We start from the raw sequence: 18,219 nt of genomic DNA on the forward strand, positions 1-18,219 counted from the left end.
TCGTGCAAAAAACAAGCCTCATATGAGTCGAAACTAATAAAGACCTTATTTATGTACTATTTTGGTTGAAATTATTTTGTCTACCAGGACAAGTGGATTTTCATGAGGAACAAGTAGACTGTGCTCCGTTTTAGTCCCTTAGACAAGTATTTTAATTTTTTATTTCCACACGCTTATAGAGATTGAGATTTGGCACAAATTTTCCCAGAAAAAGCCATTCAGCATCCAAGATAGAGCTGTCTATATTTAATATTTGGTAACACTGCATGCTCCCCTAAAGACTGCTGCATGCATGTATACACATTACAGAAAAGTTTCTGAACCATCTGATTTCAGGGGGACCAGCCAACTGTCTTATGTGTATGGGGGTCTCCTCACTCTCCCTTTACAGAGGGGTCCGCAGCAGCTTCTTCCCACCAGCCTTTATTGACAGATCTCATTCTCTCTGATCTATCATTCAATGTAAGTGGGACAAGCATAAGCCACTGGGGACCACCCCAATGACTTGTGGTTCATGCAGCATGAAAGTGATGACAAGTTCCCTTTAAGTTTACTAAGTGCCCGCACAATTTCAATTATCTCCAACTGCCCACATGAGTAATTTCTCCAGAATTCAACCATGTCCAATAATGAATTATTTTACTTTATACAATTATTAAAGGGGTTATCCAGGAAAAAAAACTTTTTTTTATATATCAACTGGCTCCAGAAAGTTAAACAGATTTGTAAATTACTTCTATTAAAAAATCTTAATCCTTTCAGTACTTAGGAGCTGCTGAAGTTTAGTTGTTCTTTTCTCTCTAAGTTCTCTCTGATGACACGTGTCTCGGGAACCGCCCAGTCTAGAAGCAAATCCCCATAGCAAACCTCTTCTAAACTGGGCGGTTCCCGAGACAGGCGTCATCAGAGAGCACTTAGACAGAAAAGAACAACCTTAACTTCAGAAGCTCATAAGTACTGAAAGGATTAAAGGGGTAGTCCAGTGGTGAAAAACGTATCCCCTATCCTAAGGATAGGGTATAAGTTTGAGATCGCAGGGGGTCCGACCGCTGGGGCCCCCTGTGATCTCTCTGTACAGGGCCCTGGCTCTCCAGCCAGATAGCGGGTGTCGACCCCCGCACGAAGCGGCGGCCGACACGCCCCCTCAATACATCTCAATGGCAGAGCCGGAGATTGCCGAAGGCAGCGCTTCGGCTCTGCCATAGAGTTGTATTGAGGGGGCGTGTCGGCCGCCGCTTCGTGCGGAGGTCGACACGCCCCCTTTCCGCAGGCTCTCGGGGCTCCGTACAGGAGATCGCAGGGGGCCCCAGCAGTCGGACCCCCCGCGATCTGCAACTTATCCCCTATCCTTAAGATAGGGGATAAGTTGTTCACCACTGAGTCACCACTGGACTACTCCTTTAAGATTTTTTAATAGAAGTAATTTACAAATCTGTTTAACTTTCTGGAGCCAGTTGATATATATATATAAAAAAAAGTTTTTCCTGGAATACCCCTTTAATATACACCAAAAGGAGATCTCCAAAAAGGAAGATTCAATTGCCTTAACACCCTGTGTTACAAAACACAATATATAATATAGAAAATAACAATCAAATAAAATAAAACATGGACATAAAATAAAAAATCTCCTTAAAATAAAGAATCTCTATTTTATCATTAAAAATATCTAATAAGGGTATTGAGGGTTGGACTAATATAATTGTAGTCTTCAATAAAGCCTTTGATGAAAAGCATTGGATTGGTGGGTTACTGAGGTACGGACCCCCTTTTAAAGAGTACCTCTCATCAAATAAACTTTTGATATATTTTAGATTAATTAATGTCGAATAACTTTCCAATAGCATGTTAATGAAAAATATGCTTGTTTCTATTGTATTTTTCCCGATCAGTCCTGTCAGCAAGCATTTCTGACTCATGCTGGAGTCCTAAACACTCAGAGCTGCCAGCCTGCTTTGTTCACAGCCAAAGAGGCTGTGAACAAAGCAGTCTGGCAGCTCTGAGTGTTCTCCTTTGTGAACAAAGCAGACTGGCAGCTCGTAGTGTTTAGGACTCCAGCATGAGTCTGAAATGCTTGCTGCCAGGACTGGTAGGGAGACCCCTAGTGGTCATTTCTTCAAAGTGGAAAATTAAATAGAAAGAAGCATATTTTTTAATAACATGTAATTGTAAAGTTATTCTGCATACATTAATCTATAATATATCAAAAAAGTTTTTTTTGATGAGAGGTACCCTTTAAGGGACAACTGCAGTGAAATACACCTATCCCCCTATCAACAGGATAGGGGATAGGGGTCTGATCACGGGGGGTCCGAATGCTGGTTTAGGATAAGTTTAATTTACTGCAGATTTCCTTCACATATTGGGCAGTGTTTTTTTTGGCATTGGTTACTTTGTTTTATTTGGACCCAATTCAGGTTATATACATGAATGTATAAACCTTCATTTTTTGCAGCTTTTTAATTTGGTCTCTTTTTATATTGCTATATTTGTCTCTATATACATTATATAAGTACATAGAAATACAGATGTCTATGTTTTGGCAATTAAAAAAATAAAAATCTTCTGCTCAAGATACTTTACATCTAGTATATAACATAATGTTTTTACTTATCACTAATATTAAAAGCATAACATAAGGTTTCTGTCTTTTCTATGAAGTTAAGACCACTTAACTTACCGATGCGTATGAAGCAGCTTGACTGTGGTGGGACCAGGGGAAACAGTGATGGGATGAGTGGAGCCAGCAGTGATGGAGTGGGGAGGAAGGGAGTAGGAGTCATTTCTGCTTCCCTTCTGCGGCATGCTGCCCTGTAGTTATTGACATAAATAAAATCTTGGTGGTGTAAAGAAAAAGGGAGGTTTGAGGCAAATTAAAACAAATGAAAAAGAAGGGGGAAAAATAGAGATTTTATACAAACTTCTATAAGCCACATAAATTAATATTAGATATATGTGTATAGAACACATAGAAAGGATAAATAATGGGGAAAAAGGACAGTGACAGGTGGAAAAAAAACAAGACAGTTGATGGGCTAAAAATTAATCAAATAAATAAAATATAAATAATACTAAATACACACATTTGGGAAAAAGTTACATACAGAGCATATTAGAGGGGTTGTCCAGCGATGAGATTTATTTGAAAAACCTGTGTTCACCTACTATGGTTCACCGACCCTGTTGTTCGGACATCGTCCAGCCCCTGCTGCTTTTTACTCCATGGACCAGGCACCATTGAAATGGGGATGTAGGTGATAGCGGTAGATAAAAACAAGTTTTTTAATTGTTTAAATGGCCATGGTCATTTGCAAAAACTTTTTATATAATGTAGATAATAACATATGTATAATTGCAATATACATTGGTTAAATAAAATGTAGATTTTTGGGTGAACAAATGCTGTCTTGTCCCTGCAGCTACCGGTATTGCCTGTGTGTCTGGAGCCCTGCTCGTCCTCACCGTGCGCAGAGCCCTGCTCGTCCTCACCATGCGCAGAGCCCTGCTCGTCCTCACCGTGCCCAGAGCCCTGCTCGTCCTCACCGTGCCCAGAGCCCTGCTCGTCCTCACCGTGCCCAGAGCCCTGCTCGTCCTCCCCGTGCCCAGAGCCCTGCTTGTTCACCCACCCCTGCCTGTATTTTGTTGCAGCCGAGACACACAGGCAATAGCCGCAAGGACAAGACCTTCATATAAGACAGGGACTAGATAGGACAAGACCTTCATATAAGATAGGCAGTATTCAGAATACTAGGCAGACAAGATGGGCCAAATGGTTCTGCCGACACATTCTATGTTTCTTTGTAAGACAGCTGTTTCCACCCAAATGTATACAAATTTTTACCCAATGTAGATTTCAAATATACACAATGTTATTATCTGCATTATATAAGTAGATTTTTTTTATACTTACTGTAAAATCTATTTCTCGGAGCCTCATTGGGGGACACAGGAACCGTGGGTATATGCTCCTTGTCCACTAGGAGGCTGACACTAGGCAAACAAGAAGTCGGCCCCTCCCAGCAGGATATACCCACCCACTGACTCTGAGCTAATCAGTTTAATCCCAAAGCAGTAGGAGAGAGCCAAAATGTTGTCAGAGGAACAACCCAGATAAAAAATATAAAAGAGCCCCTCACCGAAAGCCAACCAAACCAAAACTAGGAAACTAACAACAGCTGATGGGTGGGCGCTGTGTCCTCCAATGAGGCTCTGAGAAATAGATTTTATAAAAAAATCTACTTTTCCTCAGTCGCCTACATTGGGGGACACAGGAACCGTGGGACGTCCTAAAGCGGTCCCTGGGGTGGGAAAAAACTAAAATCCCAGCAAGATGAAGTCAGGTGGAAGACTGAGCCACGGTTTCCTGCAGAACCTTGCAACCAACCCCCGCATCGGCAGATGCAAAAGGGTGCACCTGATAATATTTAGCAAAAGTGTGTACAGACGACCAAGTGGCCACCTTGCTCACCTGAATAGCTGAAGCCCCGTTCCAGACCGCCCAAGAGGCCCCCTCGTAGTGGGTAAAGTGAGCAGTAACTCAAAAGGGCTGGACCTTACCCTTATAGCAATAAGCCTGCGAAATGGAAGACTGGATCCAACTGGAGATGGTCGCCTTAGAATCTGGAAGCCCCTTACGCTGTCCGTTAGGAAGCACAGGCTGGAAAGAAGTGACAGACAAATAGGCCAGGAGGGCCCAAACTAGGTACAACATATGAAGGGAGCATTCCAGAGGATGGAAAGGGTTGGGACAAAAAGAGATTGATGTCCTAATTCGGGTGGAAAGAGGTAACCACCTTTGGCAGAAAGGAAGGAACTGGACGGAGTACCACTTTATTCTGATGAAGGACCAGAAAGAGAGGACGGCAGGAGAGGGCTGCCAACTCCGAGACCCTCCGAATAGAGGTAATTGCCACAAGGAAGGCCACCTTCCAAGAAAACAAAGCGAGACTTTGCGAATGGGCTAAAAGGGAGAGTCCTGCAAGGCCGACAGCACCAACTTCAGGTCCCAGGGAGGAATGGGGGACCTGTAAGGAGGGACCTCGTGGGCAAACCCTTGCAAAAAGGTGCAGACATGAGAGTTTGATGCCAAGGGTCGTTGGAAAAGAATGGAGAGCGCCGACACCTGTCTCTTCAGGGAGCTGAGTGCCAGACGCGTTTTCAAACCAGCCTGCAGGAAGGACAGGAAATTCGGAAGAGAAAAAACTGGGAGACAAAGACCTAGTCTCACACCAGCGAAAGTAAGGCCGCCAGGTACGATAGTAAATCCTGGCTGAAGAGGGTTTCCAGGCACCAAGCATGGTGCGAATGACATGGGCAGAAACCCCCGGGCCTTCAACAACGCGGTTTGAACTGCCATGCTGTTAAATGCCTGAGAGAGAAGATCGGGTCGATTGGGAAGGTGCATGGGAATGTCTGGGAGTAGGTGGATGACGGGAAGCGGAGAGAAGAGATACCGAAGGGATAAGTCGTCCAAGGGCTCACAAGAGCGTCCACGGCAAGGGCTAGAGTGTCCAGTGATCTGGCTATAAAGCGAGGAACCTGATGGTTCCGGCGGGATTCAAACAGGTCCACGTCCAGAATTCCCCAGCGGTTGCAGATTGCCGTAAACACCTCCAGATGAAGGGACCACTCTCCTCAATCACGCCTTGGGAAATCAGGTTGTGGAGGGCGGACTGGAATGCCACAGCCATTACAGGGGACTTTGGAGGGCGGGACTGAATAAACGATCTCGGGAAAAAGAAAAAAAAACTCTATACGGTAACCGTTGGAAACAACGTCCCTGACCCAGGCATGTGGCACCTGTGCCACCCACACGTCCCGGAAGAGGGACAGATGACTACCCACCCGCAGAGGAGCCCCGGATGGGGGCACCCCTTCAGGCAGTGGAGGGTTTGGAGCTACTGGGTTTAAAAGGAAAAACGGCCCGACCGGGCGCCAGACTTCCAGGGGGCCCAAATTGATTTATTCTAGACGCTTACTGAAGAGCCGGACTCCTGAGAAGGGGAGTTCCGTAAGAGAGCGAGCGCTTGGAGGTGGCATCAGCGTTCCATGCCTTGAGCCACATGGCCCGACGCAGAGCCACCAGGTTACCAGAAGCGTAAGCCGCATAATGGGCTGATTCAAAGGCTGCCATGCAAGGGTAATCGCCGGCATTAGAGAGCTGATGTGTCAGATCAGCTAGGTCATCAGAAGAGGACCCAGAAAGGATACCTTGACGAAGCTGGGAAGCCCAGGCCGAGAGAGCTTTTGAAGACCCAGGTAGAAGCAAATGCTGGTGAAAGCGTAGAGCCGGCCGCTTCATAGCAAACATGTCGAGATTCTCAATGCATTTGTCGGAAGGATCCTTAAACGAAGCCGCGTCTGCTAGTGGCAGAGTGGTGGACTTAGACAATCGGAACACTGGGGGATCCACCGTAGGTGGTTATCTCAGAGTCAGTGGACGGGTATTTCCTGCTGGGAGGAGCCGACTTCTTGTTTGTTTGCCTAGTGTCAGCCTTCTAGTGGACAAGCAGCATATAGAACCGCTTTTCAGGGTGACTCCATATAACGTCCAAGAGTTCAAATTCAACATGAGAACTGAAGACCTGGGGAGGGCGTTGCGCCCTGAGGAAGGAGACTTCCGGTATTGCATTGGAAGTTCCAGGGTCCTGCAAGTGAAAGGTGTCTCTGACAGCTGACACTAGGCTATCCACCATGTCCGACATACGGGACGTATCCTTCAAATCTGAGGGCGGGTCCGACTCTGTGTCATTAAAGTTCTCCAGGATACTTGGAATGGACCATAGGATCCCTGGAGCGGGATGAGGTGGACTGGGATCCCTGTGGTGGAGACCTGGAGCAGCTCCTGGGAGAACGCTCCAGGGCAGAAGCCACTACCTGCGGCACCTGCACCAAATCGGAGATGGACTGAGAAGGGAAGAGGCCCATCCTGGAATGGGCTCAGGAAATATTTACCATACAAAGTGGCATACTCACCCAGGGTGTCGACTGTCAGCATGCTGCCGCACTGCATCATGCCAGGCCGGGCAAGCAGGGGCATTAGGGGATCCGGACCCAGGGTCGACCACCTGGCGCTGACCGTTGGCAAGGGGGGGAGGTTAATGGTACATACCTTATGTGCCGTGCCCCCACCTCGCAAAGGGGAGATCAGGCAGCACCATGCTCCTGTGATCCCAACCTATAAACATGAAAAAGAGAAAAGAGACTAACTAGACAAGCTAATTAGAAAACAAAAAAAGGAAAAGCGCAGGTCTGGAGAGCTCCAGATCTGCGTCTGCCTTTTACTGACACAAAGCTAAAACTGGTTATCTCAGAGTCAGTGGGCGGGTATTTCCTGCTGGGAGGAGCCGACTTCTTTTTTGCCTAGTGTCAGCCTTCTAGTGGACAAGCAGCATAATACCCACGGTTCCTGTGTCCCTTAATGTAGGCACTAAGTTTTTGCACTTGGAAGTGCCAATTTTAGCCCAGCCTGAAATACATCACTGGTCAAACCCTTAAGTAAGAGGAAATGTACAAGTGAATAGCTATATATCAACAATTTTTGTTACCTAGAACATGGGTTAGATGCACATTAAAGGGCTTGTTACACATAATTTTAAATGTTGTGGGAGATGAAGCAGGTTAGCAACAATTCACGTCAAGGTAACTGAACTATAATACCACATAAAACCAATCAAAAAGTGTGACCATGTTTCTAGGAAAATAAAGCAGCCATGTTTTCTAATCTTGTATAATATCTGTAACTCTTATTTGATTACAGTTGAGAGATTTTCTATGGGGTAGTGGGATGTTTTATTTATGTTCTATATATTTTCCCATACTCCATTTGCGATCATTATAATGACGGTATTGTGTATTTCTTTGCTTTAAAGAGTACATGTCATCAAACCATATTTTCTAAACTAACTCGGATTATATTCCCTAACTTCTAACACCCCTCCTGCCCTTAAATTTTTTTTATGAGCTTTAATAAGCTCTATATCATACCTTTCCCCTTGCTCACATTGTGTGAGCTCCCAGCAGGAGAACGTGGGCGTTCCCCAGCAGATGCTACGTCACTGAAGCCTGTGAGAGCTGTGCCTCGCCATGCCCCGCACACACTTCCTGAGTTTGGTCTCCTGTCAGGTCAGGAGGAGACCAAATTAACTGTTTGACTTACACAGGGAACAGAACGGAGCCACCTAGTGGCCGTTTTTTCACTCAATTAAAATATACTAAAGGTTGAGAATTTTAACAGCAAGTAAATAGCAAAGTGTCTTATAATTACATAAGGAACAGTATATTAAAAGATTCGTTTGGTGACAGATACTCCTTGAGGGTTTTTTAAAGGGGTTCTCCGGTGCTTAGACATCTTATCCCCTATCCAAAGGATAGGGGATAAGATGCCTGATCGAGGGAGTCCCGCCGCTGGGGACCCCCGTGATCTTGCACGCGGCAACCCGTTTGTAATCAGTCCCTGGAGCGTGTTCGCTCCGGGACTGATTACCGGCGACTACAGGGCGGGCGGCGGGTGATGTCACGCCCTCATGTGGTCCCGCTCCGCCCCTCAATGCAAGCCTACGGGAGGGGGCGTGACAGCTATCACGACCCCTCCCGTAGGCTTGCATTGAGGGGCGGAGCGTGACATCACACGGGGGCGGGGGCATGACTTCACATGCCGCCCGCCCTGTAGTCGCCGGTAATCAGTCCCGGAGCGAACACGCTCCGGGGACTGATTACAAACGGGGTGCCACGTGCAAGATCACGGTGGTCCCCAGCGGCGGGACTCCCTCGATCAGGCATCTAATCCCCTATCCTTTGGATAGGGGATAAGATGTCTAAGCACCGGAGTACCCCTTTAATGTCTGATTAGCAAAGTGCTGACACCCTTCAGCCACGATGACCACTCCTGGCAAATACACAATGAACAGCTGGAAGCAGTTGGCCCTGTTCATTGTGTAGTGGTGGTGCCAGGTAGTGAATGAAGGTAGATTGTGGCAGGACTGCAGTAACCCAGTACCAAAACTACACAATGAACGGACCCAACTACTTTCAGTCGTTCGTTGTGTATGAGCTGTGCTTGGTTCTGCTGAACAGTTCATTGACAGGTATTCCGTGTGTCAGGCATTGATGGCCTATCATGTGAATTGGTCATTAAGGGTAGAGTCACAAATGCTGTATTTTGCTGCATATTTTCCTACCCATAGAAGTCAATGGGTAGGAAGATACGCAGAGGCGAATAGGCGATAGGAGATAAGATGTCTGATCGCGGGGGTCCAGCCGCTGGGGCTGGCGCGGCACCCTAGTCATCTGTGCATGGAGCGAACTCCACTCCGTGCCGGATGACTGGCGGTTACAGCCGCCACGCCCCCTCCATGTCATGTCTATGGGAGGAGGCATGACAGCTACTACATACCCCTTTAAATCAGTGTGTGTTAAAACAGTAGGTTGTAATGTGGTACCACCTTCATAAGGTATAATGTTCTCTAAAGCAGTGTATCCCAGCTACCTAGTTTAATGTTTGACTGTACAACATGTACACGCACACTGTCTATTCAGTGTCTACTCACCTTTTTAGCTGATAGGGCTAGTTTCTTGGCAGGTGGTGGTGACATTGTAGTCAAAGCCTCACATACGCTAGCCAGCGTGGGTGACTTAGATTTTACAGTAGTGTTTGACCCAGATTGTTCAGCTTCCATTGTTGGGGAGCAGCATGGTGAAGTTATGGTTCCACCTGTGGGGGTGCTTTGAGTTGAAGATTGACCATTTATATGACTTTCTTGCCGTTTTACATTTTCTACTTCTTCTGGCTTTGTCTTACTTTCCTGGGTTTCAATATTTCCAGTTTTAGCAACAGAAGATGAAGACAGATCTTCATGATCCCAGTTGGGTTTAGAATCTTCCTGCATAACTGCCTCACTGGTGAGGCATGGGGCATGAGAAGTCTTTAACTTGGCATGAAGAGGTTTTTTCATTCTACTCAACTGATCGTCTAGAAGACAAGGGGCATATGCTACTTTACAGCCGAGTTTAGGAGAAGGGCCTGCACTAAGTGGCCGTGTACGGATAACACCATTATGCTCCTTGTTGCCAGTAAAAATGTGTGTATGACTGACAGGGATACCAATGTCTTCCACTTTTTGTGTCTTTTTCTCATGTAAACCCTCAGGCTTCTGAAAATCAAATGTAAAAAATGCATGCACAAATCAATTCAGATATAGCAGTCAAGTACAAGTAAACAAGTGAAAGAGGCTTTTCCTACACGTCATGGTGACAATGCAACAATATCAACAGGTTTCTAGAGTTATCCTTTCTGCGTGCCGAGCCTCAAAAACACAGCTTAGGCTGCGTTCACACGGCCGTCTAGACATCAGTTTGCATCTGTTATTGTCCTTTTTTTTTATTTTTTAAGTCCGTTTTTATATTGGACGGGAGAAAAACAGGACGTTCTTCTCCCGCCAAAAATAAAAACGGATTTAAAAAGTAAAAAAAAAAAAAAAAAGGACAATAACGGATGCAAACGGATGTTATCCATTTGTATCCGTTATTGTTCAGTTAATAAACCAAAAAATATATATATTTATCTTGCTCTGAGCATGCTCACAAGTAAAAAAACGGATGCAAACGGATGACATTAAAGACTCATCCGTTTTCCATGGACTTAAATGTTAAATTTACTGTATCCGTTTTTTCTTGCGTTTGCTTGCTGGAAGAAAAAATTGTGCATTTGCCATTTTTTCTGCCGTCAAAAAAACGAAAATGAGTGCAGACGGGTACAAACGGACGTAAACGGATTGTAAAAAAATCCCATAGACGTGAATGGGATTTTTTAAAAACTGTTTTAAATCCGTTTACAGCCTGCAAGAACGGAACCAAAACGGGGATAAAAAAAAACGGGGACAGACGGCCGCGTGAACGCACCCTTAAAATCCTTCATAAAGATATATAGATCAGTCACAAGGGAAAATTAATTACCTTCCCAATAAGGGGGGATGAAAGGCTTCCATTGGACTGGGTCTTCTTTAAAGTAGGAGGGACAGAGCTGGGGCGAGGCATTTGAGTCTGTGACACTTTGCAGACAGAGGCATCAAAAGTCTTCTTGGACTCAGGAACCCTGGGGAACCGAAGACAACATAACTAAGAAAATGTGAAAAAAATTGGGGCTCGCATAGAGAAATATAAGCCACAAAATAAACAAAAAAAATTGAATATCTGTATATTAATTTATAAAGATGTCGGAGATATAAAGCATACCTCAAGTAGAAGAGAACGTAGGCCTGCTGATTCAGCACAACCTTGATGTTACTGGCATGAACAAGAGAATCGTTCATCTGATACCACTGTCCATTACTAGCCTGCAGAAGAAACACCCAAAATATTACAATACTTTAACCCTCTTAAGGAAAAGGCCATTTTTCATTTTTGCACTTTTGTTTCCTCCTTCCCTTATAAAAATCAGAACGTTTTCAATTTTGCACCTACAGACCCGTATTAGGGCTTGGTTTTTTTGTGTCACCAATTGTACTTAGTAATGACAACAATCATTTTCCGGCTGGAAGATGCACGCACTTACGCGCGAAACTGCCGGCGTAGCCTCCTAGCGCCACACACCAGCGCCTATGCAGTGACCCGGCATCCCGTTACCGGACCTCCAGAACCGACCGTCTCTGCTTTGCGGTGAGTGCACGTACGTGCCCCTCTTTTTGTTTATACTGGATACTTTACACTTTCGTATATGCACCCCGCAGGAGACATTGACATAGGTCGCCAAGGATCGCTCCGCTGTTTATATAAGGTGATATTGCTCCTTGAGTGCTCTCCCTCTTTCTTTTGTGGAGTTTTGATAAATATTTCTATTAAAAAAATCATAATTCTTCCAGTACTTATTAGCTGCTGAATACTACAGAGGAAATTATTTTCTTTTTGGAACACAGAGCTCTCTGCTGACATCATGACCACAGTGCTCTCTGCTGACACCTCTGTCCATTTTAAGAACTGTCCAGAGTAGGAGAAAATCTCCATAGAAAACATATGCTGGAGATGTCAGCAGAGAGCACTGTGTTCAAAAAAGAAAATAATTTCCTATGTAGAATTCAGCAGCTAATAAGTACTGGAAGGAGTAATTTACAAATCTGTTTAACTTTCTGGCACCAGTTGATTTAAAAAAAAAAAAAAAAAAAAAGTTCCACCGGAGTACCCCTTTAAACTACATGCAGCAAAATTAGTATGCTTAAAATTGTCATTTTTTTGAGGTTTTTTTATGTATATAAAGTGATGAAAAATGCACAGTTTTAGACTTTGTTTTTTTTTTTACGTGTACGCTATTGACCGTGCAGTTTAACTAACCCTATATTTTAATAGTTCGGACATTTACGCACATGGCAATACCACACATGATTATATTTCTTTTTTATTACATTAATTTATTTATTTTTTAATGGAAAAAAGGGGGGGGGGGGGGGATTCAAACTTTTATTAGGGAAGGGGTTAATTCACTTTTATTAACTTAATTTTTTTGTCCCCAAATGGGGCTATACCATGCATACACTGTTCAATGCTATGCCATAGCATAGCATTGGTCAGTGTTATTGGTGCTCTGCTGCTCCAGCTTGCATGGCTGACTGGGTAAGGGCCCTTCCGACTTCCACTCAGCTGATCCGGACCCGCGATTTAGCCGCAGATGTCCCGATCAGCATCCCTGAGCTACCGGCATCATTAACCTTGCACTTTAGACTCCACGATCAACTTTGATTATCGCGGCGTCTAAAGGGTTAATGCCAAGCATCGTCCCGATCGGCGGTGCCCGGCATTAACTGTGGGTCCTGGCTGCTCATAGTAACCGGGACCTACCGGGTTTGAAGAATTCTCCGCTCGTGAGCACAGTTTAAACCCCGGTAATGGGACCAAGGCATACAAGTACGCCCTCGGTCCGTATGTACCAGGACGCAAGGGCGTTACCTGTACGCCCTTTGTCCTGAAAGGGTTAAAGTGATGCATGCAACACTAGTAAATATGTTTTAAATAACTGATTTTCACAACAGACTCGCCAAATTGTTTTCATTCTAGTGTAATTCTTGTTGTATGATGCTGATTTTTTTTATAAAGCGTTTTTCAAAAGTCAACACTTCTTGCTTCTCCATCCTATAGGTAATAAGTGTTTGATTAGTGGGGGACAACCCCATTTGAAATAAGTAATGGTTGAGCATGTGCACTACTGATTCATTCCAAGTCTATGAGAGAGACTAATATCTCTGCAATAGTATTGATTAGAGTCACTGTGCACATACTTGACAGCAGCTGGACACCCCCTCTGAGAAGCACGTCACCTATCCTATTGATAAGTGATGAAGGTTGGCTTATGGAAACTTTTAAAGTACCTCTCATGATCTTGTTAAATTTTATAATCTTCCCAGTTCACTCCTCCCATCATGAAAAACCACTCCCTGCCTTTATTTTTTATTATTTATTAGTTATCTACCCTGATATTGTTCTGTATCCTCTGTTCTGTCTCTCAGTTAAATAGGCTGGGAAGGGACATCATCTGAAGCCATACAGGGGAGAACCTCCTCCCTCACTCTGTTACACACAGCTGAGTGAAGTTCAGTGTGAGATGGGCTGTGACTGGCTAAGACCCCCCCCCCCCCCCCCGCTACTCAGCTCTCTGCACTGAACTCTTAAGTTTGTCAGCTCTGCCCAGCAGCTTGCAAAGGGAGCTAAAATATTGTGTATTACCCACTGATGTGCATTTCCTGACTTAAATTCATATATATTTACTAAGTATATTGGAAAAGTGAATCTAATAGACAAATCTAGAATATATGAATTTTATTAATAATGACGGGTACCATTTAAAGTGTCACTGCCATTTCTATAAACTATTGATATGTCTCAGTCCTAAACCCATTGCAATTTTAAGTTTTAACTGGGTGAAGTCCATGGTAGTGTGCTTCATTTCGTGGTCAATAGCCCGATCAGGCTGATGCACTCCACAGACTATAGTACAGATCATAAGTAAGTCACAATTGCTTGTGCGTAAGTAAGTCACAATCTTAGTACTGACACCAGTTGCTAGTTAAACTTTTAATATATCTGGATAACATTTCACATGTTTATGTAAATTACAATAGATCCTGTAAAAAACAGCTCAGACTTTATGGCTTCCTCCATTAAAAAAATAAATAAATACATTAAATAAATAAAATAAAATACAAAAATAAATAAAAATTACAAATGAGAAAATAGAAACATTATAAAACAATGAATAAAAAACTCCTAGGTGTGGAAGTGAGAGGAAGGGTATTCCTACAGGGAAGGCAAGGTTGCTGTGACATGTAAGGTCGGGATTGCATTTACAGTATATTTAAAAGGGGTGCTCCGTCCCTAGACATCTTACCCACTATCCAAAGGATAGGGGGATAAGATGTCTGATAGTGGGGGTCCCACAGCTGGGACTCCCTGCGATCTCTGTGCAGCACCCAGTGTTCTTTAGGAACGCTGAGTGTCGGCGGCGGGGGTCGTGACGTCACACAAAGTCCCCTCAATGCAAGTCTATGGGAGGGGGCATGGTGACCCATAGACTTGCATTGAGGGGGCGTGGTGTGTCATCCCGAGGGGCCGTGGTCGTGACGACCTCCAACGCCTGCTCCAAGGGGTCGGAACAGAATGTTTCAAACGATGGGGCAGCGGAGTAACCCTTTAAAGAAAAGGAAAAAAAAAAACAGACCTCCACTCTTTTAAGATATTTTATAATATTGATTACATTTTAAAACTATTTAGATTCTTAAAAACAAATATACAATCAATCACATTTCAAGAGATTAACATCATGAAGAAAACCCCTCAGTCATCCGCTAGGCCCCTGGAACCTCCAGCAAAGTCACTGGGGGAGATTCTCAAAAACTACTGTAATTTTAGTTCCAGCGATTCACACCTTTTTTTTTCTCCTCACATTTTTATAAGGTTTCTTGTGCTGCTTTGAAAATATGTGAAAATTCTTTTTCGTGACCAAAATGTATTTTTTGTTGCTGCCATATTGGATTTTTTGCACCTAAATTGCAGAGTTTGGCGCCAAATTTTACATCCCAGAAAATTCTGGCGGAAACATCTCACGAAATATTCCATGGTTACTAATGCCCAGACAAGAGATACCGTATATACTCGAGTATAAGCCGACCCAAGTATAAGCCGAGACCCCTAATTTCAACCCAAAATCCCAGGAAAAGTTATTGACTCGAGTATAAGCCTAGGGTGGGAAATACATCATCCCCCCCTGTCATCATCCAGACCCGTCATTAACATCCTCATCACTGCCTGTCATCATCCAGACCCTCATCATCATCACCTGTCATCATCCCCTTGTCATCATCCCACACATCCCCCCTTCATCATCCCACACATCCCCCCTTCATCATCCCATTGTAATCATCCCACATCCCCCCCTTCATCATCCCCTTGTCATCATCCCCACCCCCCTTCATCATCCTCTTGTCATCATCCCACCCCCCCCCTTCATCATCCTCTTGTCATCATTTGCCGTCAGTGGTCTTCAACCTGCGGACCTCCAGAGGTTTCAAAACTACAACTCCCAGCAAGCCCGGGCAGCCATCGGAAAAGTTTCAGATCGCGGGGGGGTGGTAGGGGGTCCGACCACCGGGGACCCCCGCGATCTCCTGTACGGGCCCTGGCTCGCTGGCCAGATAGCGTGTGTCGACGACCGCACGAAGCGGCAGCCGACAAGCCCCCTCAATACAGCGCTATGGCAAAGCCGGAGATTGCCAAAAGCAGCGCTCTGGCATAGAGTTGTATTGAGGGGGCGTGTCAGATGCCGCTTCGTGCGGTGGTCGACACCTGCTATCTGGCCAGCGAACCGGGGCCCAGTACAGGAGATCGTGGAGGTCCCCAGTGGTCGGACCCCCCCCGGCGATCTGAAACTTTTCCCCTATCCTTAGGCTGCCGGGGCCCCGTACTGGAGATCACAGGGGGCCCCAGCAGTCGGACCCCCCACGATCTGAAACTTATACTCTATCCTTAGGATAGGGGATACGTTTTTCAGCACTGGATATCTCCTTTAAATGGGAGTGCAGGTGCAGTGACCAAGAAAAATATATACCGGTATATGTTAATATTTTTTCAATAATAATTATTTCTTTTTTTTTTTTTATAATTACTTAACCCCTTAAGGACCAGGCCAATTTTATTTTTGCATTTTAATTTTTCCTTCCATTTCCATTTTATATTTCCATCCACAGACTCATATGAGGGCTTGTTTTTTGGGTCATCAATTTTACTTTGTAATTGCATCACTTATTTACCATAAAATGTACAGCGCAACCCAAAAAATATTAGTTATGTGGCAAAATTGAAAAGAAGACAGCAATTTAGCAAATTTTGGAAGGTTTTGTTTTCACGCTGTACACTTTACGGTAAAAAATAAATGTTTTCTTTATTCTGTGGGTCAGTACGATTAAAATGATACCCATGTTATATGCTTTTCTATAATTGTACCTCTTAAAAAAAATCTCAAACTATTTTAACAAAATTAGTATGTTTGAAATTGCCCTATTTTGACCACCTATAACTTTCACATTTTTCCGTATACGGGGCGGTATGAGGGCAAATTTTTTGCGCCGTGATCTGTAGTTTTTATCGGTACCACTATTGCTTAGGTTATACTTTTTATAATTTTTTTATGAATTTTTTGGGGAATAAAATGTGACAAAAATGCATTAATTTTGGACTTTTATTTTTTTACGTTTACGCCATTCACCGTACAGAATAATTAACAATATATTTTGATAGTTCAGACTTTTACGCACGCGGCGATACCAAATATGTTTATTAATAATTTTTTTACGCTTTTTTGGGGGTAAAATGGGAAAAAAGGATGATTTACGTTTTTGTTGGGGAGGGGATTTTTCAATTTATTTTTTTATTTTTTAACTTTTTATTTTTTCTTATACTTTAATAGTCCCCATAGGGGACTATTTATAGCAATCATTTGATTGCTAATACTGTACAGTGCTATGTATCGGGCATAGCACTGATCAGTATTATCGGTGATCTTCTGCTCTGGTCTGCTCGATCTCAGACCAGAGCAGAAGACCCCGGGAGATGGCTGGAGCCAGGTGAGGGGACCTCCGTCCACCATTACGGATGATAAGATCCCCGCGGCAGCGCTGCGGGCGATCCAATCATCCATTTAAAGTACCGCACTGCCGCAGATGCCGTGATCTGTATTGATCACAGCTTCTGAGGGGTTAATGGCGGACATCTGCGCGATCGCGGATGTTCGCCATTACCGGCGGGTCCCTGGCTGCTGATAACAGCCGGGACCTGCCGCGCATGACATGGACACCGGTCCAGTGCTCGCGGTCATGGTGCGTTAAATACCACGGCACCATGACGTACATTTACGTCCATTGTCGTCAAGGGGTTGAACAACACCTCTTCCTAAAAAAAAAAAAAAAAAAAAAGATAAAACTACAACCATTTCTGTGATTTCTACACTATCAAAAAGCTGGTGTGAAATTTTTGATGTAAATTGGACTCTCACCCCTTAGAAAGTATCATGTAAAGCAGACGATATACGTGGACACGCCCACTTTTACAAAACTGACATGAACAGCGTAAACCGCAACACAAAGTTCTTTGACAATGTAGTCAATACTTTTCGTGTCAACATTTTGGTGTGAAATAGATTTTTTTGGGCACAAAATTCTTTGAGAATCACCCCCAGTGTTTTTTTGTTGGTGCATGATACCTATTGGAAGTACAATAGTTGGTTGTTTCATACAGACACAATTTAGGAGACACACTAACCTTCACATAACAATAATAGTGCCCAGCATGACAACTGTACCCAGAATGTACAAGAACAGCATACAGTGCATACATGACAGGGTCCCCATTATTCTGCGACATGTATGGACGGATGTTTAAAAATTCGGGGTATCCAACATCCTACAAAAGAAAATGGGAAATAATGAATTTAAAAAGTCAGAAGGTCTCAACTATGATGTCAATCACTTTCTATTGGAAATTACAAATACCCTTATTTTTCGCCGTATAAGATGCACTTTTTCTTCCCCAAAAATGGGGGGAAAAAGTCGGTGCGTCTTATACGGCGAATACACCCCTATCGCGGCGGTCCCTGCGGCCATCAACGGCCGGGACCCGCGGCTAATACAGGACATCACCGATCGCGGTGATGCCCTGTATTAACCCTTCAGACGCGGCGATCAA

The 18,219-nt window shown here is 44.1% G+C and overlaps 2 protein-coding genes across 3 annotated transcripts in view; one reads left to right on the top strand and one right to left on the bottom strand.

Annotated features, from left to right (window-relative positions):
• USP36 (ubiquitin specific peptidase 36) overlaps positions 1–18,219 on the bottom strand; it is a 116,336-nt gene that overhangs the window by 15,746 nt on the left and 82,371 nt on the right. For both annotated transcript variants that reach the window (XM_056549881.1, XM_056549880.1), the window contains exons 10-14: positions 17,797–17,937; positions 11,233–11,333; positions 10,954–11,092; positions 9,549–10,151; positions 2,681–2,811 (exon numbers count right to left, since the gene is read on the bottom strand). In XM_056549881.1, the coding sequence (XP_056405856.1) occupies positions 2,681–2,811; positions 9,549–10,151; positions 10,954–11,092; positions 11,233–11,333; positions 17,797–17,937 (1,115 nt within the window). The remainder of the gene's footprint in view (positions 1–2,680; positions 2,812–9,548; positions 10,152–10,953; positions 11,093–11,232; positions 11,334–17,796; positions 17,938–18,219) is intronic.
• Positions 1–18,219, top strand: part of LOC130297424 (trichohyalin-like) — a 90,284-nt gene that overhangs the window by 9,841 nt on the left and 62,224 nt on the right. The window lies entirely within an intron of this gene.

The sequence above is a fragment of the Hyla sarda genome, chromosome 13, assembly GCF_029499605.1.
Source record: "Hyla sarda isolate aHylSar1 chromosome 13, aHylSar1.hap1, whole genome shotgun sequence".
Classification (NCBI taxonomy): Eukaryota; Metazoa; Chordata; class Amphibia; order Anura; family Hylidae; genus Hyla; species Hyla sarda.